Raw genomic sequence first — 24,853 nt, forward strand, 5'->3', positions numbered from 1 at the left:
TTACACTACTATATTCCCAACTCTTCCAACAAATCCATTATTATGTAATCGCCAGAAATAAAACAACAACACTGCTACCACTACCACCACCAACAACAACATAATAAAGTAAAAGACTTAAGTGAATTCATAATTTTAAATTCTTGCTTGTATATAAAAGTAAAGCTCTGTTACAGTTAATAACAGTCCTGTCTCACACTTCGGCCACTCAAACACACTCAGACCAGTTCTTATGCCAAGCCAAGCTGTTGTGAGTTGTGCAGTTCAGGCACTGTTACATTTCTCAATTAAAAGAAAGATATATCCAAATCACTTGCCCTGTACTTAACTCTTAGACAAGACACTATGTACGCTATCTACTACAGTATTACATATCTCAAAATAAGCACTAACGTTTTGCATCATGCATCACCATGTAGTAAATCAATCAGCCTTACAGTTGCGTTCTGGCTTGGTGGATCCACCTTTTTAAAAATGTCTAAAATCATGCTTGTTTAGGGCATGTCCCCAGAGTGCAAAAATTGTTTGGTGTTCCAGGGCTAACAATTGTGTTTAGGCATATATTTACAGACTTTTTTGTGTGTGATATCTGTGGGTAGTACACCATTTTAAACATAGCAAAAGCCAAGAGGTTACATTACTCCATTGTTTTAATTCCTAGAATTGTGTTCTTTCCGTCTCCTTGTGAAACACCAGACCATCTGGTTGCGTTCTCCATTTAACTGTGGTGTTCTCTCCCATCCCATGATCCAGCAGTTTCTGTTTGATCTAAAGAACAGAACTTTTTTTTTTTAATTAAATAATTCAAGAATACAACAGTCAGATTATGGTTACATTTTGATGAAGGTTCTTAATGAAGGCTGTAGTGATGAGAAACTATATTAGAAATGTATTAAAATAATGTAGTAGGAATGAATGAAACCAACCTTCTCCAAAATGGTCACCTGGACTGCAGGATCAAGCAAATCCTGACCAGAAATGAGCTGCAATTTTATATATTGTATTTTTCCTGTAATTACTGGATGTAGAAATAGATAGGGATGACACACACACACACACACACACACACACACACACACACACACACACACACACACTTAATCTTCTAATATCAATTTAAGTAATTTAAATCTGAGACTGGTTACAACATTAACTTACTTGAATAGCAGAAGAAAGGCCATACATATGAACACTGTGCATCACCAACTTGATTTTGAAATGCATATCCACAGTTCTCATTTCCCAGGGCATTATCAGGTGTTCCAGGCATCCATGTAATTCTGGAGATGTTGGTCCCATCCACCGACTTCCAGGAGTCTCTGAACAGGCCAATCCAAGAGAACTGAGGGATCTTTCCCTGTATAAATGACTGTTCAGTTTGGTTTCTGGCACTGGCCAGGTCTGTGTGATGTTGTCTGCAGTAACTCTGAGCCTCATGCCATGTCATCGTAGAAGGGATGCTAATGTAGCTGTCACTGCCAGTGTACCTGTCTGTGAGCAAATGTATAACACTTTCTACCAGGAATATTCAAGTTAAATTGAAAAACATAGAAAGTTTTTCAAAGTAGAAAGTTTCCACAACAATAATCAGAGATTAAAACAGTAGCAAGACACTGTACTCATTTTGGCCAAGATAAATTATTTGCTAAAATTGGAAAAATCAGTGTAAATCTGTAAAATCAGCAGTAGTGCTAGAAGACATGGAAAATGGCCTTCAGCAGCACTGGAAATATGTAAAAGTATCTTTGAATACATACAGTGGATATAAAAAGTGTACACACCCCGTTAAAATTATAGGTTTTTCTGACGTAAAAAAATGAGACCACGATAAATAATTTCAAAACTTTTCCCACCTTTAATGTAACCTATAACCTGGACAATTCAATTGAAAAACAAACAAATCTGTTAGGGGGAAAAACATAAAAAAAAAAACCATACAGTAAAGCTGGTTGCGTAAGTGTGCACACCCTTAAAGGTAGGCAACGGTCAGAGGTGAAACGTAGAATATCAACTTTACTGTCTAGAAGAACGACCCAAAAAGTGAATTCAATCTTCCTAGTGTCTAATTTGCACCCTAAAATTGAATAAAACGGTTAAAATATACTGTTTTGCCCAATTTCCAAAGGTTTGTTTACATCTCACTTATGCGCACTTTCACCGCCGGGGGACCGTCGTCGTGACGTCATTTAAGCCAAACAGACTGGGAGCAGCTCTGTGTTTACTTGCAAACCGAGCACACGTGTACGGACTTTGGTCGTGAAAGGTTGTGTAAAATGTCTGAAAGCGATAGCGATTTTGAAGTAGGAACTCTCCAAATTAAATATCGAGAGGTGAAACCATATATGTATGAACCTATGGCCACTGCGAAGCAATTGGTGAATGTGGCTCACTGGTTTGACCGTGCGGCCTCGGAATTGGACAGCAACTCGGCCGACTCTGATCACGGTGACCCCGGACCTCAACAAGACTAGTGCCCAAACAGTTTATCCTGGTAATTATGATAAATTCCTACTTTCATCGTAATACTAAATAAGAGCCCTTTTGAAGAATAATTAAACCGCCCTCCCTAGTGAATTTAGGTAACGATTACTTGACAGTGTGCCGGTAGGCCACATTAGCCTGCCATCCATGGCATTATACTATTTATAGCCTACTCTAAGCAAGGAAATATCCCTTTGTCTCATTTCCACAATGATTGTACAGGATCCCTCAGGATTCTTGACTTGCCAATTGCAAGCAAAAGTAAAAATGTTTACCTCCAATCTTTTCCTTTTTGCTTGAGCGTTGCTGCTCTGTTTCTTCTTTGACTGCTTGATTTTGTTTCATGTACACAATCCACTCTCTCTGCCTCGTCTCCTCTTCTGGAAAAAAAACAAACCTCTGGCTTCACGCACACAATCCACTCTCTCTGCCTCATCTCCTCTTTCGGAAAAAGCCAACCCACTCGCTCCGCCTCTTCTCCTTTTTCGGAAAAAGTCAACCCTCTTGCCCCGCCTCTTCTCCTTTTTCAGAAAAAGCCAACCCTCTCACTCCGCCTCTCCTCCTTTTTCGGAAAAAGCCAACCCTCTTGCTCCGCCTCGTCTCCTTTTTCAGAAAAAGCCAACCCACTCACTCCGCCTCTTCTCCTTTTTCGGAAAAAGCCAATCCTCTCGCTCCGCCTCTTCTCCTCTTCCGGAAAAAGCCAATCCACTCTCTCTGCCTCTTCTCCTCTCTCGGAAAAAGGTAAAAACTTCTTCCTGAACCGGTCCCGTTGTTACAGTTCACTGCACAACAATAAGGCATGTTTTTTCTTTGGAAATTCCTGAATGCACGTCTGCACTCAAGCTGAACGGCAATGTAAGTAAACGGAAGTGGACTCAACTCAAGCGGTTTATTTGGCTTAAATGACCTCACGCGCCAAGTGGTCACGAAAATAGCTGAACAGAAATTCGCCATGATCCACGCTAACTTATTTTAATTATTACTTATTAACAATATTTCTTGGGACCAGAAGAAAATTACAGAGGGTTTAACATATAAAGTTTCAAATGTGCATAAAATTAAAATTGTTGCCTATGAGCTTTAAAGGTCTCCTTGCATCATTTTTTTCATTAATTGTGCGGTGGTCTATAGTATGAATGAATGCCCTGTGAGATGGTTTTGGTGAAAAAAATGCTGTGGTTCTCCTGTTTCAGGCTGTTCTAGTTTGGTGGAGGAGTGGGTGGTGGGAGAACGACAGGATTTCAGCTCTTACTCATTAATATTCATGACATGTAAATGTATTACCTCTGATTGGCTAACAGCAATCAGTAAATGTGTTACCTCTGATTGGCTAACAGCACTGTGACGCGACCTCCAGTGGGTCAGAACAAGCGGATGTGGGTGTCTTTGTAAAAACTGTTTTGATTGGCTATTATGGTCTCGACATCGATGTTTTGACCAATAACAATGTAGATAACACGAATTTTACATCACATTCAACAAGATTTAAACGAAACTAAAGATGGCAACTTACAAATAATGTGTAAACATCGTTGGAGTTAATAAAGTTTGAACAGCATGAAGGAACATACCCCAACCCCCTGAAATTAATAAAAAAAAAATTCTCAATGGATTTGGCATAATACAAAAAGGTCGATTTTTACTCAGAAAAAGCAGAAATCCGCCGAAAAGCAGAAAACTCTCATCCCTGCCTAGCTTGTGACCATGTCATGCATGCTAACGTGGAGAATATGAACATGCTATTTTGTAACAAAATCCTTCGAACAAAAAGTTCATGTTTTACTTACCGCTTGTGAGCTGGTGGTCGATCGTCTTGACTACAGATCCAAGTATTAAAAACAACCTCGAAGCAAAACCACTACTGAAGGCACCGAAGTTTGAAAAGTCACTGTGGTTGAAATGATCAGAACACAGTACTAACGTTGCATTATACTTCGCTGGTGGTGTTCCAAAGATAAATTCCAACCATTTCTTCTTCAGCTCTTCTATCTTGCAATGTTGCTCCGCTTAGGTTTCGTTTCTGTCGGCGGCTCCAGCCCGACTTTGGACACTCGTAACTCGCGCAGGGGAGGTCCCAGCCTCCCCAAACTTGCCAGCCAGAGACCTCTGCCCTCTCCCCAGCGAACCAGCGCTGCCAGGGCGGGCTAGCACCACGCCTCGGGATGTAATTCGCCCCGAGGCGAGCTGCAGCGCTCCGCTTAGGCTTCGTTTCTGTCGGCAGCTCCAGCCCGACTTTGAACGCTCATAACTCGTGCAGGGGAGGTCCCAGCCTCCCCAAACATGCAACGTTGATGTGTTACTGCCACAAATTACACAGGCACGAACTTGTCCAGACATGTTTTCAGCTTGCTGTTAGGTCCTCTTCGTTAAATAACACAGGCACGAACTTGTCCAGACATGCTTTCAGCTTGCTGTTAGGTCCTCTTCATTAAATAACACAGGCACAAACTTGTCCAGACATGTTTTCAGCTTGCTGTTAGGTCCTATTCGTTAAATAACACAGGTACGAACTTGTCCAGACATGTTTTCAACTTGCTGTTAGGTCCTCTTCATGAGCTACTGACGAGATGGGCTCTGCTATCTCTCCTCGCGCTTAAATCCGAACTTTCTTCCCATGGGTGGGTGCAGGCCAAGGTGGGCGAGGCCATGAATACTAATTTTCAAAGTGACGTAACTTCGTATAGCTTTTTCTGATCCGCTTGTTTTTCCGACTATTTTCTTTCATAAGCTAATATAGGGAATGGGAGTAGAATTACATTTTCATATGCAGCATGCATATGCAACTCGGAGTGAACTATGGTATTTCAAAAAGAGCCAGTATTAAGCATTTTTGGTGGAAGGGCACCTTTAAACTAATACTTTGTTGAAGCACCTTTTGATTTAATTACAGCACTCAGTCTTTTGGGGTCGGAGTCTATCAGCCTGCCACATCAAGACTTGACAATATTTGCCCACTCGTCCTTGCAAAAGCACACCAAATCTGCCAGATTGCGAGGGCATCTTTTGTGTACAGCCCTCTTCAAGTCACCCCACAGATTTTCAATTGGATTTATGTCTGGGCTCTAGCTTTAAATTTTCTTCGGGTGAAACCATTCTTTTGTTGATTTCGATGTATGTGTGGGGTCATTGTTGTGCTGAAAGATGAAATTCCTCTTCATCTTCTGCTTTCTAGCAGACACCTCAAGGTTTTGGGTCAAAATTGACTGGTATTTAGAACTGTTCATAATTCCCTCCACCTTGACTAAAGCCCCTGTTCCAGCTGAAGAGAAACAACCCTAAAACATGATGCTGCCACCACCATGCTTCACGGTGGGTATGGTGTTCTTTTGGTGATGTGCAGTGTTGTTTTTGTGCCAAACATACTTTTTGGGACTGTGGCCAAAAAGTTCAACCTTGGTTTCATCAGACCATAACACATTTTCCCACATGCTTTTGGGAGAGTTGATGTATTTTTTTTGCAAAATTTAGCTGGGCCTGGATGTTTTTCTTTGTAAGAAAAGGCTTCCATCTTGTGATCCTACCCTATAGTCCAGACATACTGTATGGAGAATATGGGAGCTTGTTGTCACATATAGTACACAACCAGTAGTTGCCAGAAATTCCTGCAGCTCCTTCAGTGTTGCTGTAGGCCTCTTGGCAGCCTCCCTGACCAGTTTTTGTCTTGTCTTTTCATCAATTTTGGAGGGATGTCCAGTTCTCGGTAACGTCACTGTGGTCCCATGTTTTCTCCACTTCTTGATGACTGTCTTCACTGTGCTCCATGGTATATCTAATGCCATGGAAATTTTTTTGTACCCTTCTCCTGACTGATACCTTTCAACAATGAGATCCCTTTGATGCTTTGTAAGCTGGCTGCAAACCATAGCTTTTGCTGGAGGCTGCAACTGAGTAAATATCAGGAAAATCCTACTAGGACAGCTGAACTTTATTTGGGGTTAATCAGAGTAATTTTAATTGATGACAGATGTGTACCCAAAAAGACTGAACACTGTAATTAAATCAAAAGGTGCTTCAACAAAGTATTAGTTTAAGGGTGTGCACCCTTATGCAACCAGCTTATTGCACATTTTTTATTTTTTATGTTTTTCCCCTAACAGATTTGTTTGTTTTTCAATTGAATTGTACAGGTTATAGGTCACATTAAAGGTGGGAAAAGTTTTGAAATTATTTATGGTGGTTTCATTCTTTTACATCAGAAAAACCTATCATTTTAATGGGGTGTGTATACTTTTTATATCCACCGTATAAAAGAATTTCTGCTCTACAGAATGGCGTAACAATAAAACAATAAAACTAATTTTCCTGATTATCATTATTAGCCTGTAAATCTCTAAAGATCAGCACTTTCCATCTCCCCACTGCATTGAATACAATATAGGCCGTAAGGTGAACCCCGAAAAGTCTTTCAGAAACAAGATTCCGCTCTGATGTCTCCGAACTACATAATATCCAATTCTTAAAAATGGACGTATTATGAAATGATGTCATCAAAAAGTTCTCACCTTGTAATGCTGTCAATTTTTCGCACGAAGGCTTGAAAAAGCGAACTAATGTCATCGGCACGGAATGATATTTTGGCACCGCGGAATAAGATTCCAGAACAGGTTCCAGGTTTTTTGTGTATATATAAATTTGCATTTGTAATGTGTATATATCACTGTTTTATTGTTTACATTTTCTATTAAAGTTTGCAATTTGCCACATAGTTCTGTTGTGTGATGTATGATGACTCAGTCTTGCATCTTCTTTGTTGCCGCTGCTGCAGGTGCATAGTGCTGCCTAGTGCGTTTACCTGCCTCTACTGTGCCGCTGCATAGGTAGTGAATACTTGAATCCCTGCCATTGTGCCTCTGAACTGAGCAATAGAACTGCAATATTATATATAGGTTGTATTATTATTATTATTATTATTATTATTATTATTATTATTATTATTATTATTATTATTATTGTGTATTATTATTCCTATGGACTCTTCTCCTTCCTGCACAATTTCTTAAATCTTGATCTGAAATCACACGCATTGCCTATATATTATATATGCCATTTTATGGCTAATCCATGGTGTGTATACACTCTTAAAACGAATGTGTTGGAAATCAACACATCTTTTGTGCAAGTTTAATTTCAACAAGAGTTGTGTTATATTTCAGAAATATTTAACACCAAAATTGCACAAATAACAAATAATGTGTTAAAAAACAACGCAAGTTGTGTTATTTTCAGCACATGTGTTTTAAGAGTGAGCCCACAATGACGAGTCAATACTCTATTCCATTACTGCCTGTGTAACATTGTAGGTCTGTTTTTCAAGCAAATTGTTTTATGGTTGATCAGTACTTTATAGTTAATAACCTAAGAGAATGAATACATGAATGGTCCTAGTCATAGACCATTACACCATATTTTGTACTATAATAATGGTGATAATAAAAATTATTTTTATTCTAATAATAATATAAACACTTCAATATACCACATATATGCAATATTGTCTTAGTGATGTATTTAAAGCACTATTTAGGACTTAGAAGACATTTCACCCACTTTGGAGGGTGTTTTGGAGACTTTTTCTACTAATGTGACTGTAATTACGCAAGCTGTCAGCTGATCTGTGGTCAAAAATCGGCAACGCAATTGGTCCAGACCGGTCACGTGATGTCCCGACACGTCATTTTTAGAGGAAAATACTTCGCCACGCGATCGCTCGGTGCGAGGAATTGACAGGATTATAAGGTGAGAACTTTTTTCGCCACACTTTCTAGTACTCATTCTTAGTTTTAAAATAAATATTTCGTAGTTCGGAGACGTCGGAGCGAGATGAAACGAAAACGGGGTTCACCTTACGGCCTAATAAGACATTAAAAACCAGCAGTTTTCTGTTTGTTGTCCCCTTTAGGCACTTTCAGACTAAACACTTCTCCCAACTGCCGAACCCCTGATAACTACATACCTTCAAGGGCTTTTTTTTTCTGTTTGCATTCACACTGCCAGTAGGAATGTTGAAATGACATAAGCTGGCTTGCTCTCATTATGCTAGCAGGAAGTGCTTGTGAAGATTGTACATAGATGCATCAAAATTGTGCTCTGTTCCCTCTGTCACATATAGGCTAAAGCCTGGACTTTTGCATCAGTCCATTTGTCGCTTTACATTTAAAGTTTTATTGACTACTTTCAAATACCTATTATGCTTTGCGCCTTGGGGGTAACCAGGTGCTATATTTGTTTACTAAGTCAGATAACCTCAGTCATTCCTTCAAATTCACATGGGGAAAAATGACTTTTCCTGATTTAAAGATTTATAGAATATCTAAAGAGGCTAAGTGCCAAAAAGCATGGTTTAGACAGAATTCACTGTCAAAATTTTACACTGACAGACAACACACAACTGTTTTCTGCACACTTCAGTGGTGGAGTAAAGTCTGATGATCCAAGTCACAAAGCCTACAACCTCGCTGTCTTTGTGTTTAGTCAAAAAAGTGTGAAAACTGAAAAACAAGGACAAGTCAAAGAACTGAAAAGAACAACTTTATTGGAGGATCAGCTCCCAAAACAAAGCACAAACGGTGCAGTGTAAGTAAGCTTACATGTACTTCCCCTTTTAGTGTTTATATAGGTAGATCGAATATAGTATTTGACCCTGTAGTCCTAACGGCTTCCTCTAACAGCCCAAAGATTGTCATAATCTGGTAGCATATGAGCTCTCAGAAAATCAGAGTGAAGGAAACCAAAATCAACTGAAACTTAAAAATATATATATTTGACAATTCTGCTGTGTTTATAGTACTTATTTGACTGAGTGAATTCCTTGCTTGTGTTCCCATGCACGAAGCATTTTGTATTTTTTTTTACAGCTATCTTCTCGTAACCAATACCCAGTAAAAACGATTTCACTATGGGTTTGTGGCAGCGGGGGCGTGGCCTAGCGTCGGTTTGTGAATGGAGGGTGGGGCCAGGGAAGGTGAGTGGCAAAGTCAATGCACCTGTTTCTAATTAATGTGTGTCTGTGTTGCAGTGACAGAGGATAGAAAAGGAGGGAGAGAGCAGAGAGAAGGAAGCTCTCCCAACCAGAACACGTGTGTGTGTGTGTGTGTGTGTGTGTGTGTGAGTGAGTGAGTGAGTGAGTGAGTGAGTGAGTGAGTGGGAGGGAGCATGTGAGCGTGTGACGCTGAAAAGTGGAAAATAAAAGAAAATAAAGAGCATGTATGAGCATCAATTCCCACCTGCCGTGCTTCTGTACTCCACCCTCATCAGGGAACCGTTACAGTGGTGCCAAAACCTGGGAGTACAGAAGGGAACCACCACATGGAGTCTTCCCCATTCCAAGAGCTCATCCATGCCCTCACTACTGCCCAACAGAATCAGCATCAAGTGCTGATCGCCTTCTGGAAGGAGCAGGAGCAATGCTTTGAAGCCTTGATGCTGGCCCAGCAGGAAGATCACCAGGCATTCTGGCATCTGCTCTTGTCGGCAGGGGCTTTGACCAGCACCATGGCAGACCCTCCTCACACCACCCCCATGAAGATGGGCCTGCAGGATGATCCGGAAGCTTTCCTCGCTCTTTTTGAGCAAGCGGCCGAAATGTGGGGGTGGCCATTCGAGCAGTGCTGCATGCCTCCTCCTGGTTCTGACTGGCAAGGTGCAGCTCGCAGTGCTGCAGCTCCCTGCTGACAGCTGGCTCAGGTACGCCGACCTGAAGAAAGCCATCCTGCAGTGTGTTGGCCACTCCCCGTAACAACACCGCCAGCACTTCCAGACAGTGACACTGGAGGAGGTTGGCCGGCCGTTCGTACTCGGCCAGCAACTCCGGGATGCCTGCCAGAGGTGGCTGAGGGCAGAAGACCGCAATGCAGACGGGATCATCAATCTGGTGGCACTGGAACAGTTCATCTCTCAACTTCCAGAAGGAATGGCAGAATGGGTCCAGTGTTATCACCCGGTGTCGCTAGAACGAGCCATTGAGTTGGTGGAGGATCATCTGGAGGCAGTTCTGATGGCAGGTGGACGAGGTGCCTCTCCTCATGTTCTTTCTCTCTCTCTCTCTCTCTCTCTCTCTCTCGCTCCCTGTTCCCCCACCACGGAGGTGGTGGCCGACTCCTCCCCAGCTGGCCCGTCGCACCCATGGAGTCCTCCCATCTCCCTCTTTCGTGTCTGTGTCTTCTCCCCCTCAGGTGAGTGATGCCCATAACGCTGGTGCAAAGGGAAAGCCTGGGCCGGTGTGCTGGTGCGGCGGGGAGCTGGAGCATCTCCTGAGTCAGGGCTCCGCAACGGAGGTGGGAGCTGTGATCTGCATCCCTGATGCACCAGAGACCACTCCTGATTGGGCCGGAACGTATCGCGTACCGGTAAGCGTTCAAGGGGATACATATCATGTGTTGGTGGATTCTGGTTGTAATCAGACCTCAATCCACCAAAGCCTGGTGCAAGGTGAGGCATTGGGGAGAGCACAAGCGGTGAGGGTGTTGTGTGTACATGGGGATGTTCACAATTATCCTCTATTGTCTGTCTATATTCTATTTCAGGGCCAAAAGCATAGAGTTAAGGCGGCGGTTAATCCTCGTCTCACCCACTCACTGATTTTGGGAACAGATTGGCTAGGGTTTCAAACTTTATTGGAATACATAGTAGGGAGTGGGTCCTGTCATAAAATGTCACGGGGGGATTACAGTGTGGCATTGACTGGAGAAGCTGTCACAAAGCTGTCCACATCATCACTGCGTCAGGACGATATGAGGAGCGAGGAGCAGCCCTCCCATCCTGCTGCCCTTGGGGATTCCCTCGAGGATTTCTCTTTAGAACAGTCATGTGACGAGACTCTGTGGCATGCGTTTGACCAAGTGAGAGTAATCGATGGTCAAACTATCCAGCCAAATGCGGCACCCATCTTCCCATACTTTGCAATTATTAAAGATAGACTGTATCGAGTGACACAGGACACTCAAACCAGTGAACAAATAACCCAGTTGTTAATCCCTAAGAGCCATAGGGAACTCGTCTTCCATGTGGCTCACTTTAATCCCATGGCCGGACACTTAGGGCAGGATAAAACACTAGCCCAAATAATGGCCTGGTTCTATTGCCCAGGGATTCGCGGGGACGTTCGTCGGTGGTGTGTGGCATGCCACAAATGCCAATTAGTAAATCCCGTGGCCACTCCAAAAGCACCTTTGCACCCTCTCCTTCTAATCGAGATCTCCTTCAAAAGAATTGGTATGGATCTCGTTGGGCCATTAGATCAGTCAGCATGAGGATATCGCTTTATTTTAGTTCTGGTGGACTATGCAGAAGTGCTCTTCTGTATTATCTCCCGGGTCAGGATTCCGAAAGAAATCCTGACAGATCAAGGCAATTTGTTGATGTCACGCACACTACGCGAGCTGTATGGGTTATTAGGGATTAAATCCATCCGCCCCAACATTTATTACCCAAAAATGGATGATTTGGTAGAGAGGTTCAATCAAACACTTAAAAATCTAATTCGGAAATTTGTAAGTGAAGACGCACGTAACTGGGATAAATGGCTCAAGCCCCTGTTATTTGCAGTATGAGAGGTCCCGCAAGCATCCATGGGATTTTCCCTGTTTGAATTATTATACGGGCGAAAGCCATGTGGCATCTTGGATGTTCTATGGGAAAATTGGGAGGAGGGACTTTTGCCTCATAAGAACGAAATTCAATACATTTTCAATCTGCGCGCAAAACTCCGCACACTCGCTCACTTAACCCAGGAGAATTTGTGGCAGGCACAAGAACGTCAAGCCCAGCTGTACGACTGGGGTACGTGCCTTAGAGAGTTCACTCCGGGAGACAAAGTACTCATATTATTGCCCAAGTCGAGTTCCAAATTAGTCACCAAATGGCAAGGGCCCTTCAAGGTCACACGGTGAGTCAGGGATGTTGACTATGAGGTGAGGTGAATGGATAGGGGTGGGGCTCTACAAATATACCACCTCAACCTATTAAAGCATTGGAATGAGGGGGTCCCTGTGGCATTGGCATCGGTAGTTCTGGAGAAGGCGGAACTGGGGCCAGAGGTAAAAATAACCAAAACCACAACCTGAACTGCTCTGGTCCCTTGTGGAGACCACCTCTCACCGGCCCAACTCAGAGAGGTAGCCAAGTTGCAGGAGGAATTTTCTGACATGTTCTAGCCCCTTCCCAGCCGCACCCACCTCACAGAACATCATATTGAAAAAAACCCAGGGGTGGTGGTGCATAGCTGCCCGTACCGCTTACCTGAACGCAAAAAAAAGGTGGTTCGGGACAAACTCAAGGCCATGCTTGAGATGGGCATAATTGAGGAGTCACATAGTGACTGGAGCAGCCCGGTGGTCCTGGTACCCAAGGCCGATGGATTGGTCTGGTTCTGTGTGGACTACCAAAAAGTCAATGCAGTGTCTAAATTTGACGTGCACCCAATGCCTCGCATTGATGAGTTGCTTGATCGGTTAGGTGCGGCTCACTTTTATTCGACACTGGATTTGACGAAGGGATATTGGCAGATCCCCTTGACTCCTCTATCCCTAGAGAAAATGGATTTTTCCATGCTGTTTGGATTACACCAGTTTGTCATGCTTCCTTTTGGGTTGTTTGGGGCTCCTGCTATGTTCCAGTGGCTCATGGACAAGATCCTCTGCCCCCATGCCACCTATGCGGCAGTCTATTTGGACAATATAATTATATACAGCAGTGACTGGCCACGGTACATAGAACACCTTAGGGCCATCCTAGAGTCGCTGAGGTGGGCAGGTCTCACAGCCAACCCGAAAAAGTGTGCAATTGGGTGGGTGGAATTATGGTATCTGGGTTTCCACTTGGGTCATGGGCAGGTGCATCCCCAAATTGACAAGACAGCAGCGATTGCGGCCTGCCCGAGGCCTAAGACCAAAAAGGGGGTAACACAGTTTCTGGGGCTGGCTGGCTACTCTCGTAGGTTCATACCTAATTATTCGGACATAACCAGCCCGCTGACTGATCTCACTAAAAAGGGAACACCAGATCTGGTCCAGTGGACGGAGCAGTGCCAACAGGCTTTCACCAGAGTAAAGGCTGCACTGTATGAGGGGCCACTCTTACACTCCCCTGACTTCTCTCTCCCCTTTATTTTGCAGACGGACGCATCGGACAGAGGGCTGGGGGCCATTTTGTCCCAGGAGGTGGAGGACGAGGAACGCCCCATGCTGTACATCAGCCGCAAGCTCTTGATGTGCAAGAGTAAGTACAGCACCATCGAGAAAGAGTGCTTGGCCATCAAGTGAGCAGTCCTCACCCTCTGATACTACCTGCTGGGGCACCCTTTCACCCACTGTTCAGACCACGTGCCCCTCCAGTGGATCCACCACATGAAAGATGTCAGTGTGTGGATCACCCACTGGTATCTAGTCCTCCAGCCATTTAAATTCAAGGTGGTCCACAGGCTGGGGGCGCAGATGGTAGTGGTGGCCTTCCTGTCCCGTTGGGGGCGGGGGAGTCTGCTGCAGCAGTAGGGGTATGTGGCAGCGGGGGCATAGCCTAGTGTCGGTTTGTGAATGGTGGGCAGGACCAGGGAAGGTGAGTGGCAAAATCAATGCTCCTGTGACTAATTAATTATGTTTGTCTGTAACACTGCAACACAGACACACATTATTAATTAATGTGTGTCTGTGTTGCAATGACAGAGGATAGAAAAGGAGGGAGAGAGCAGAGAGAAGGAAGCTCTCCCGACCAGAACACGTGTTTGTGTGTGTGTGTGTGTGCGTACGTGTGCGTGTGTGTAACTGGGAGAGTGTGAGTGTGTGATGCTGAAAAGCAGAAAATAAAAGAAAATAAAGAGCTTGTGTGAACATCAATTCCTGCCTGCCGTGCTTCTGTACTCCACCCTCATCAGGGAACCGTTACAGGGTTCTTCTATGATCAGTGTCGATCTTTTGAAGCTCTTCTCTCAATCTTTTAACTTCTGCAGATAATTAATTGTTGGAACACCCGTGTTGACAGAGGAAGAATGCTGGTGACTGTTACCCGAAGTAGAGATATTCAAAGCGTTCAATACGATATTTATAAGCGCTTTTTTTTTACCAGTTGATTTCTAGAAGTCCACAGAAAAGGCTTTGCAGATTTGATTAAGTTTTGATTTAGTTAGTTTTGACATTTCTTTGAAGGTTTTAGGGAGATTTAAATTTGAAAGATTACTGTCGGTGTGAGACACCGTGTTTTAGTTTGTTTATATTTTGGTTACCCCCCCCCAGCGCAAAGCATTATGGGTAATGTAAAAGTAGTGAATATGGATTTTTAAAAACAGTGGTTGCTGGTGCTACATTGGCTCATGGTCAACTAATCAATGAACATTTACATCTGGACCAATCACCATACACTTACATCACTCATGATTCCTCTTGTGCTGGGAGAGTACAGTACTTACCCTCAAGTAGGACCTAAGAAAGCACCTCAAAATGGCATTCTAAAAATGACAGTCATTCTACAATTCTGCAGTGCAGACACACAAAAAAGGGGAATGTTCTCCAACAGTACTCAGAACTATAAAAAAGCTTCTCCAGTTCAAAAGTGCTTTTTAAAGCACTGTAAGATTTTCTTTTTAAAATATTTAACACTTAGGAGCATATGTAAAGACAGCAAACGGGTTATATGTAGTTCAAGCACACAAAACGGCAAATAGAACAATGTTGTTCCTTACCATCAAAGCACACAATGGGTAGTAAAAAGTTACATGGTGCATCCAACCAACCCCATTCATCTATCCCGCCACACTGTTCATTTAACCCGTTGTTAGGCTGTGCCCAGTGCAAAGCCCACATTGTTATGCCTACTGGCTCGTTTCTAAGAGACCAACGCCAGCTGTTGATGTCACGATATATTCCAATCCAAGCACTAGACATGAATTGTTGTCTATTTACTTCATTCTGAAATCGGATGATGTTGTCTTCACTTTCAGTAGTAGCCAGGTCATCATGGTTGGCTTGGCAATATGCCCTAGCATCACTCCATGTTTTCGGCTGCTGAATCAAATAGTACTTCAAGGGAGCGCACAGGACTAGCTGGATGACACCTGTGGAACAGACACAGTAATAGGTCTGTGGCAGAAATACATTTTTGTAGAGTTTTTTTCTTTTTCATATCTTCTTTTTTTGCAATAGCACCAAGCAGACCAAACCTGAAGAGGCATTTTAACTCACTGACCTACATTGTTAAATTGTATATGTACAGGATCCCTACAGTAAGTTGTGGTGTACAGCTCAAGCATGGATTACAGTTGCCATGTCTGAGATTTTACCCCAGAATTGGTAGACTTTGTGATCTTTTTGGTCCCTGGGTTGGAGGTTGGACGTGTATGTTATAGTATAATACAGTGTATTAATGTACTGTCACACAGATCTGGAAACCCTGGACCAACAATCCATCAATAAACTCAAGAAAAGAAGTAAAGCTGTGACTGAGCCCTGTGAACTTTTTTCCCTACCTGCATTGTGTATTACATGTTCATAATCAGCTGACAGACAGCACTGTCAGCAGCAAACATCTGCTGGATGGACCTATTTTAGCACTCACTGATGAAGTGAAGTATGTACTTTGCTGTATATCAGAGCTGTTAGAATGATTTTCAGTTAAAATATTATTCAGATTTTCACGATATTTATTTATTCAAAAGCAAAAAACAAAACAAAAAAAAAAACAGAAGCACTTAGACCCCTTCATTTTTTTGCACAATAGATTAGATTTAAAATTGATTAAATTTACTTTTTTTGGTTATCAATCTACACACAATAATCCATAATGACAAATCAAAAACATCTCATCTCATCTCATTATCTCTAGCCACTTTATCCTGTTCTGCAGGGTCGCAGGCAAGCTGGAGCCTATCCCAGCTGACTACAGGCGAAAGGCGGGGTACACCCTGGACAAGTCGCCAGGTCATCACAGGGCTGACACATAGACACAGTCAACCATTCACACTCACATTCACACCTACGGTCAATTTAGAGTCACCAGTTAACCTAACCTGCATGTCTTTGGACTGTGGGGGAAACCGGAGCACCCGGAGGAAACCCACTCGGACATGGGGAGAACATGCAAACTCCACACAGAAAGGCCCTCGCCGGCCACGGGGCTCGAACCCGGACCTTCTTGCTGTGAGGCGACAGTGCTAACCACTACACCACCGTGCCGCCCCCACAAATCAAAAATATAATGTAGAATTTGCAGTTTCGTCGGGAAATGAAGAGACAGAAGGCAGGTGAGTGAAACTTAAAGGGGTTGCGTTTATTCCATTACTTTCTGTTTTTAACAAAGTATAAAAGTATTTCAATTTTGCTGTGATGATCTGGTGACTTGTCCAGGGTGTACCCTGCCTCTCACCCATAGTCAGCTGGGATAGGCTCCAGCTTGCCCACGACCCTGCACAGGATAAGTGGTTACAGATAATGGATGGATGGATTTCTATTTTGCACAAACACACATATGTGTGTTCAGTGGCTCTCAACTGACTGTGTGTCCATTGCGGCCCTCATCTCTCTCCTCTTTATCCTTTCTCATTGCTCACTGCAACACTGAACACTCATTAGTAGCAATCCCCACAGGTGTACATCCTCACCACTCAGCTCTCCCGGCTTTGCTCTCCATTCACAAACCAGCACTCAATCATACCTCCTCTTCCACATACCCCCACCTCCCAACTTCCCACATACCCATCCGGCCTGCCACCATTTTCCTCTCTTGCCGAGAGAGGAAATCCACCCCAGCTATCTGTGCTGCTGGCTTGTGAACCACCACAAAATTAAATGGCTGAAGTGCCAGATATCATTGAATAATCTGTACATTGGCATCCTTCATGCGGTGGAGCCACTAGAGCAGTGCATAGTCCAAACAGAGGGTGAAGGCCTGTTCTAAAAGATAGTAACAGAGGGTGAGGACTGCCCACTTGATGGCCAGACATGGTTTCTCAAATGGTGCTGTACTTCGTCTATCACACCTAAGGCTTGTAGCTGATGTACAGCACATGGTGATCCTCCCCCTCCACCATCTGTGACAACATGGCCCCCTGTCTGATGCATGAGTCTGCAACACAAAAGGGAGAGGGAAGTCTGGAGAGTGTAGGGCCCAATCCTCCTCACCTAGGTCCTACCCCTAGTTTCGGAGTGCCCTCAACTGGGTAGCAGCCCTTCAAAACAAAGACTCAAGGGGTAGGGATTGAAATCCTTAGCTAGGAAATGGGACACCACTTGTTGCATCATCAGTAGCATACATAATACACCAATGATGAGATATTCCCATTCTAGGCAGAGTTTTTTAATTAACTAATTTATTTTTATTGAACAAACATTAAAGAACATACAAGAACTCACAGAGACTAAGAGAAGGGAGACTAAGGGAACAGGGATTGGGCCTAAGAGTGGTCCACCACAGAGTGCAGCTTTTACCTGAGTGAAAGCCTGTTGGCATGACTCTGTCCAGTGGACCAGATCAGGCACACCTTTTTTAGTGAGGCACAAAGCTATGATTATAGCCAGCCAGTCCCAGACACTGTCTCACCTATTTTGGTATTGGGTCTCAGGCAGGATGCAATCATTGTGGTCTTACCATTTTGGTGATGCACCTGCCCCTGGCCCAAGCAGAGTGGAAAAGGCCATTTTCTCATGGGATAAGGGAGTCAAGGGATTCTGCCAATATCCCTTTGTCAAGTGTTGAGTAAAAGCCAGCTGCAACTAACTGATTGAGCAGTGCTTCAATACGAGGCATTGGGTATGTATTAAATTTAGACACAACATTGACTTTTCTTAAGTTCACCCATAACCTGACTGTTAATGCATGTGATCTCATACGTCATGCTCACTACGTGCCTATTAGTATAAATGCGCCTGTACCAATAAAGAAGTCCCTTTTTCTGGTCTACGAGAAACCGATGTGAGCAGTGTGATTATTTACTCCGTACAAAATGATATAATTTATCCCTACATAAGCATACAGAAAATGGCTGCGTCAACAGGTTATGGGCCCAGGCAGAGAGATGTAGGAAGTAGGTGGTATAGGTTGTGCTTTGACTGAGATGAGAAGAATTACGAACTTTGGGAGACCAAGTTTTTAGGCCATCTACGCCTGCTAGGATTGAAGGATACCATCCTGAACAAGCCCGCCTCAGACGATGAGGACGACAAAGAATTTGAAAACGACAGAAAGAAAAATTAAGAGGTATATGCAGAAATGATTCAGTTTTTGGATGATAAAAGCCTCTCGTTAGTTATGAGAGATGCAACGGATAACGGCAGAAAAGCTCTTCGGATATTGAGAGATTATTATGCAGGAAAAGGGAAACCTAGAGTGATTAACCTGTACACGGAGTTAATGTTTCTCCAGAAAAGTGCAGATGAAAGTGTTATGGATTATATTATTCGGGCAGAAACGGCAATTACAGCACTTAGGAAAGCTGAAGAAAGACTGAGGCTACATCCACACGACAATGGCAACGAGATTTTTTGCGGGTAAAAAAAATATCGCGTCCACATGGGCAACGGATCAGTAAAATATCAGGTACATATGGCAACGCAACGCTTGCTGAAAACGATGCAATACACATGCCACACCTCTACGTGCACTGTAAGACGGTCCCATCGGAGACACCAGAACAATAGGAGAAGTAGGACGCATGCGCATAAACCCCTTCTTCTACCCGGCGTGAAGCACTCACAGGAACAAACACACAACTACAAGAAGAAGATGGCTGCGACTACGCAAGGAAATCGTGCCTTCTGTGTCTACAAATTAGTTTTATTAGTGTGCGTAGTTTTATATAACTTAATTTTCTTATTGTGTGTGAACATTTTGAAAAGCATTTTTATATAATTTATATGGCTTTTTATATTGTGTGTGAACATTTTGAAAAGCAGTCTTATCCAATAAAAAAAAAGAAATTCAAGAAATGGTTCAGTTACTTGTTTATTTAAAATAATTATTTAAAATTATTTAAAAGCCATTGTTGCTGTTGTTGTTACAAATGATGCGCGCGAGAGTGCTGCTTGTTCTAGTCATGTGGTTATGACGTCATCGTAAACAAATCCGTTCTACTCATCCAGACGACTTCGCAACGGCGCAGTTGCCAGATTTTTCCACTCTGGAACCCGTTCTCAAAAAATATCGTTTTGGGGCACCCAAAATGCCGGTGCCGTGTGGACGCCAGGCCGAAACGATAAAAATTTTTATCAGATTCACCTGAATCCGTTGCCGTGTGGACAGGGCGTGAGTGATGGACTTTTGATTGCAATGATTCTGAAAGGTTTGCCAGAGTCATTTAAGGCATTTGTTATCCATGTTATGCAAGGTGACGAGAATTTCACTTTTGCTGAATTTAAGACAAAACTGAGAAGCTTTGAAGACACTGAGAAATATTGTGACAACTCGGATGATAACGTGATGAAGGCCACTGCTATGTCTTGAAGGAGAGAGATCGCTACAGGCCCCGACATTGTCTGTTACAACTGCAGAGTGAAGGGACACAAGGCTCAGGTATGTCCAAGCGAACGACAGAAAAGGCAATGGTGCTCACACTGCAAAAGCTCGACACACACAGATGCACTTTGCCAACGTAAAAGTAAGGACATTGCAAAACACATAGCTGATGAGGAAGAATGCAAACATGCATATGCATTCAGGGCCAGCCATCTTCAGCCAAGCGGACTGACACACAGAGGCCTGATGGTCGATACCGGAGCAATGTCGCACATTATCACAGACATCGGGAAGTTTAAGAAGTTTGATCACACATTCCAGCCAGAGAAACACTTCATCGAATTGGCCGACGGCACCAAGGCAAACGGTGTTGCGCTGAAAAGAGGCGACGCAGAGGTGAACCTGATGAGCTGCGAGGGAGAAAGAGTCAAGGCTACACTGAGAGATGTGCTGTTCATCCCAACGTATCCACAGGACATATCCTCAGTGAAAGCAGCGACGACCAACAGAGCTTCAATCAAGTTCGAGCAGGTACATGATGAACTCGTCCATGAGAACAGTACAAGGGTTGAGATAAAAGAATATAATTGACTGTATTACTTGGACACTGTGAATGAAAGTGACAGTAATGATACCAGTGATTTTTGTAATGGTTGTTACGATATTCAAACTTGGCACGAAATACTAAGTCACTGCAATTATGATGATGTTTCCAGGTTGCAGGAAGTCGTAGAGGGAATGCAGATTAAGGGAAAGTCTGACAAGTCCAAATTGAATTGTGAGATATGCACACAAGGTAAATTTGTGCAGAGCAGAAACAGAGAAGCAGATGCTTGTGCAAAAGCAGCACTTGAGCTTGTTCATACTGATTTGGCCAGTCCTATAGACCCAATAGCAAAAGATGGATTTAGGTATACTCTTGCTTTTACAGATGACTACTTGGGTACAGTGTTTGTATATTTCCTGAAAGTTAAGAGTGATACTGCAAAAGGCACAGAAAGATTTCTTGCTGATGTAACCCCTTATGGGAGAGTGAAGTGCATTAGGTCAGATAATGGCACTGAATTCACAGGACAGGAATTTCAGTCCTTGCTTACCAAGAATAGCATTAGACATGAGTCCTCTGCACCGTATTCGCCACATCAAAATGGCACAGCAGAAAGGAATTGGCGTACACTATTTGACATGGCGAGGTGCATGTTGATTTAGAGTAACCTACCAAAAGAGTTGTGGACGTATGCTGTAATGACAGCTGCTGTGACATGCAACAGATGCTTTAATAGAAGAACAAAGCAAATGCCCTACTACATGCTTACAGGCAAGAAACCCAACTTGTCTAGGATGAGAGTATTTGGATCTGTGTGTTACGCATACAAGCATGACAAAAAGAAGTTAGTCTCAAGATGTGATAAGGGAATTTTCGTAGGTTATGACAAAAATAGCCCGGCATATCTTGTGTACTACCCTGACACAAAGAAAGTTCTGAAACACCGACTGGTGAGGTTTGTCACGAAGAATGTATGTGAGAAAGAAACTCAGACAGACCCAATGATTATTGATGATTTTCTTGAGAAAACATATGCGTCACCTAGACCAAGCGTAACTGTAAATAACCAGAAGGAAGGGAAGACAAATGAACCCCAGGGAACTTCTGATAGCCAGGATATGACTGATACAGCTCAGATTGAGGGAATTGAGCCTCGTTACCCCAAGAGAGATAGGAGAGCCCCACAGTACCTCTCTGAGTATATCACTAATACAAAGTCTAATGATCAGGCATTAATTAGCATTGACTATTGTTATAGGATGTGTGATGTGCCACAAACGTTCAAAGAAGCTATGAGCTCACCTAAGGCAGAGATTTGGGCTAAAGCTATGAAAGATGAGATGAATTCTCTTCAGGAGAATGATACATTTACACTGACTACCCTACCAGAGGGCAAACATGAAGTGGGGGGTAGATGGGTCTATGCCATCAAAAGTGATGCAGATCAGACAGAAACCTATAAGGCCAGATATGTTGCCAAAGGTTATAGTCAGGTGATTGGAGTAGACTACCAGGAGACTTTCTCTCCAACTGCCAATCTCGCCTCAATACGTGTTCTAATGCAAATGGCAGCACAATATGATCTTGATTTACACCAGCTAGATGTCAAGATGGCATATTTGCATGCACCTATTGATTATGATGTGTATATGGAACAGCCAGAGGGATTTGAGGTGAAATCTGACACAGGTGAAAAGTTAGTCTGTAAACTGAACAAGTCACTTTATGGTCTCAAGCAATCCGGTAGAAACTGGAACAAAATGCTTAGTGATTATTTGACTAAAAATGATTTTGTTCAAAACCCTGCAGATCATTGTGTCTATACAAAAGAAATCAGAAATGAGAGAGCAATACTTGTAATTTCGGTTGATGATTTACTTATTGCTGCTAGCAATGATGATTTGTTGAAAGATGTGAAGAAGACACTTGATGTAAAATTTAAAATGAAGGATCTTGGAAAACTGAGACATTTTCTTGGGATTGATTTTGAGCAGGATAATGGGAGTGTAAAAATGAGTCAGAAAAAAGTACATAACCAAAGTACTGGAAAGATTTGGCATGTTAGGTTGCAAACCAAGGTCAACCCCATGTGAACAAAAGAGAGAGTTCAACAGTGATGCTGACCCTGTTGATGTTCAGACTTACCGTGAGGTTGTAGGAAGTCTGATTTATGTCATGACATGTACTAGGCCTGACCTAAGCTGGATTGTGAGTAAATTGTCTCAGTATATGTCTGAACCAAATGAACAACATTGGTTAACAGCTAAGCATGTGATGAGGTATCTGAAAGGTACAACTGATCATGAGTTATGCTACAGAAAAAGTGAAAGGGATCTGAAACTTGTAGCATACAGCGATTCTAATTGGGCAGCTGATTTGAATGACAGATGAAGCACCACAGGATATTGCTTTAGTCTTACTGAAGAGGATCCACTGATTTCGTGGAAGTCCAAAAAGCAGGCCACAGTTGCTTTATCAACATGTGAAGCTGAATACATGGTGCTAGCCGCAACCACACAGGAGAGTTTGTATCTTATACAACTGATGAATGGGATGGAGAAACACTGTCAGTATGCACCAGTGAAAATCTTTGAGGACAATCAAGGTACAATAGCGTTGTCCAAAGATCCAGTTTGCCGCCAAAGATGTAAGCACATTGATATTAGGTATCATTATTTTATTCGTTCAGCAGTTACTGATGGGAAAATTCTGATTGAGTACTGTCCTACAGTGGATATGGTGGCAGATGTCATGACTAAGCCCATGACTAAGTTTAAGATGGAGAAATTTGTGAAATTTATGTTTGGTGTGTAAAAGGTAAACTCCACCCAGATATGAGATAAGAATGTGTCTGTTAGACTGTTACAGTAGTAAGTATGCTGTGTTGTATGAGTTTGATGTTTATGATCTGAATTGTATGAGATCAAGTGGGGGTATTAATGCATGTGATCTCATGCGTCATGCACACTACATGGCTATTAGTATAAATGCGCCTGTACCAATAAAGAAGTCCTTTTTTCCGGTCTATGAGAAACCAATGTGAGCAGTGTGATTATTTCCTCCATACAAAATGATATAATTTATCCCTACATAAGCATACAGAAAATGGCTGCGTCAACACAGACCAACCCTTTGGTCTGGGGTACTAAGACCACTGGGCTGCTCCAATCACTGTGGGACTCCTCGATTACTCCCATTAAGAACATAGCCTGAACCACGCTGAACCAAATTTTTCTTGTGTTTTGGCAGACAATTCAATGCAATGTTCTCTGAGGCATTTCGATGTGGGTGTTCTATGAGGTGAGTGTGGCTGGGTGGAGGTGAGAACATGGAAAATTCTGCCTGCAATTAGGTAACCTCCGTGATTTGGGATGGCAAGACGTGGTCTCCACAAGGGACCAGGGTGGATTGAGCTACCATTTTTTAGAGAATTACCTCTGGTCCTAGCTCCTCCCTCTCCAGAATAGTCATTGCAATTATAGGAGATTACAGTGATCTGCTTGAAATAACAATTTACCAAATGGTACCAATAACTGGGTCATTTTCTCTTTTCAGATTTCCTGACCGGCAGCACAGTGGTGTAGTGGTTAGCACTGTCACCTCACAGCAAGAAGGTCCAGGTTCGAGTCCCGTGGCTGATGAGGGCCTTTCTGTGCGGAGTTTGCATGTTCTCCCCGTGTCCGCGTGGGTTTCCTCCGGGTGCTCCGGTTTCCCCCACAGTCCAAAGACATGCAGGTTAGGTTAACTGGTGACTCTAAATTGACCGTAGGTGTGAATGTGAGTGTGAATGGTTGTCTGTGTCTATGTGTCAGCCCTGTGATGACCTGGCGACTTGTCCAGGGTGTACCCCGCCTTTCACCCGTAGTCAGCTGGGATAGGCTCCAGCTTGCCTGCGACCCTGTAGAACAGGATAAAGCGTCTAGAGATAATGAGATGAGATGAGATTTCCTGACCATCGATTATTTTCACCTGATCAAAAGCATGTTTAAGCATTGTGTGACTGCTAAAGAGGAAAGGCCTACAAAAGGTGGAAAGGCACAGTCCTCCCCTCCCTCTGTGTCCCACCTCCCCAGCCAATGTTACACTGGCTTCTCCCGTGCCTCACTACCGCAGGACCCAGCCACAAACATGTTTCACTAATGCCTAAAACCCTGGCCAATTCATCCCCAGAATTAGTGGATGGGTGAGGCGAGGACTAACTACCACCTCCATGCTATGCTTTTGTGATCTCCAAAAAATTAGGTACAAACTTTCTATAATAGCTAGCTAGCCCCAGGAATGCACCTGCCTATAACCCCCCCCCCCCCCCCCCCATGTTTTACTAAGGCAGGAGCCATCCACAAATAGGCACCATACCTATGCCTGAAACCCCGGCCAACTCCCCATTATGCT

At 43.2% G+C, this 24,853-nt stretch overlaps 1 protein-coding gene across 1 annotated transcript in view; it reads right to left on the reverse strand.

The window, feature by feature from the left end:
- Positions 1-313: 313 nt before the first annotated feature.
- The window catches only part of LOC132897478 (brevican core protein-like), a 38,969-nt gene continuing 14,429 nt past the window's right edge, over positions 314-24,853 (reverse strand). The window contains exons 2-4 of the mRNA XM_060938748.1: positions 1,159-1,491; positions 927-1,018; positions 314-768 (exon numbers count right to left, since the gene is read on the reverse strand). Coding sequence (XP_060794731.1) covers positions 658-768; positions 927-1,018; positions 1,159-1,491 — 536 coding nt within the window. The 3' untranslated portion in view covers positions 314-657. The remainder of the gene's footprint in view (positions 769-926; positions 1,019-1,158; positions 1,492-24,853) is intronic.

Source organism: Neoarius graeffei, chromosome 14, assembly GCF_027579695.1.
Source record: "Neoarius graeffei isolate fNeoGra1 chromosome 14, fNeoGra1.pri, whole genome shotgun sequence".
Taxonomy (NCBI): domain Eukaryota; kingdom Metazoa; phylum Chordata; class Actinopteri; order Siluriformes; family Ariidae; genus Neoarius; species Neoarius graeffei.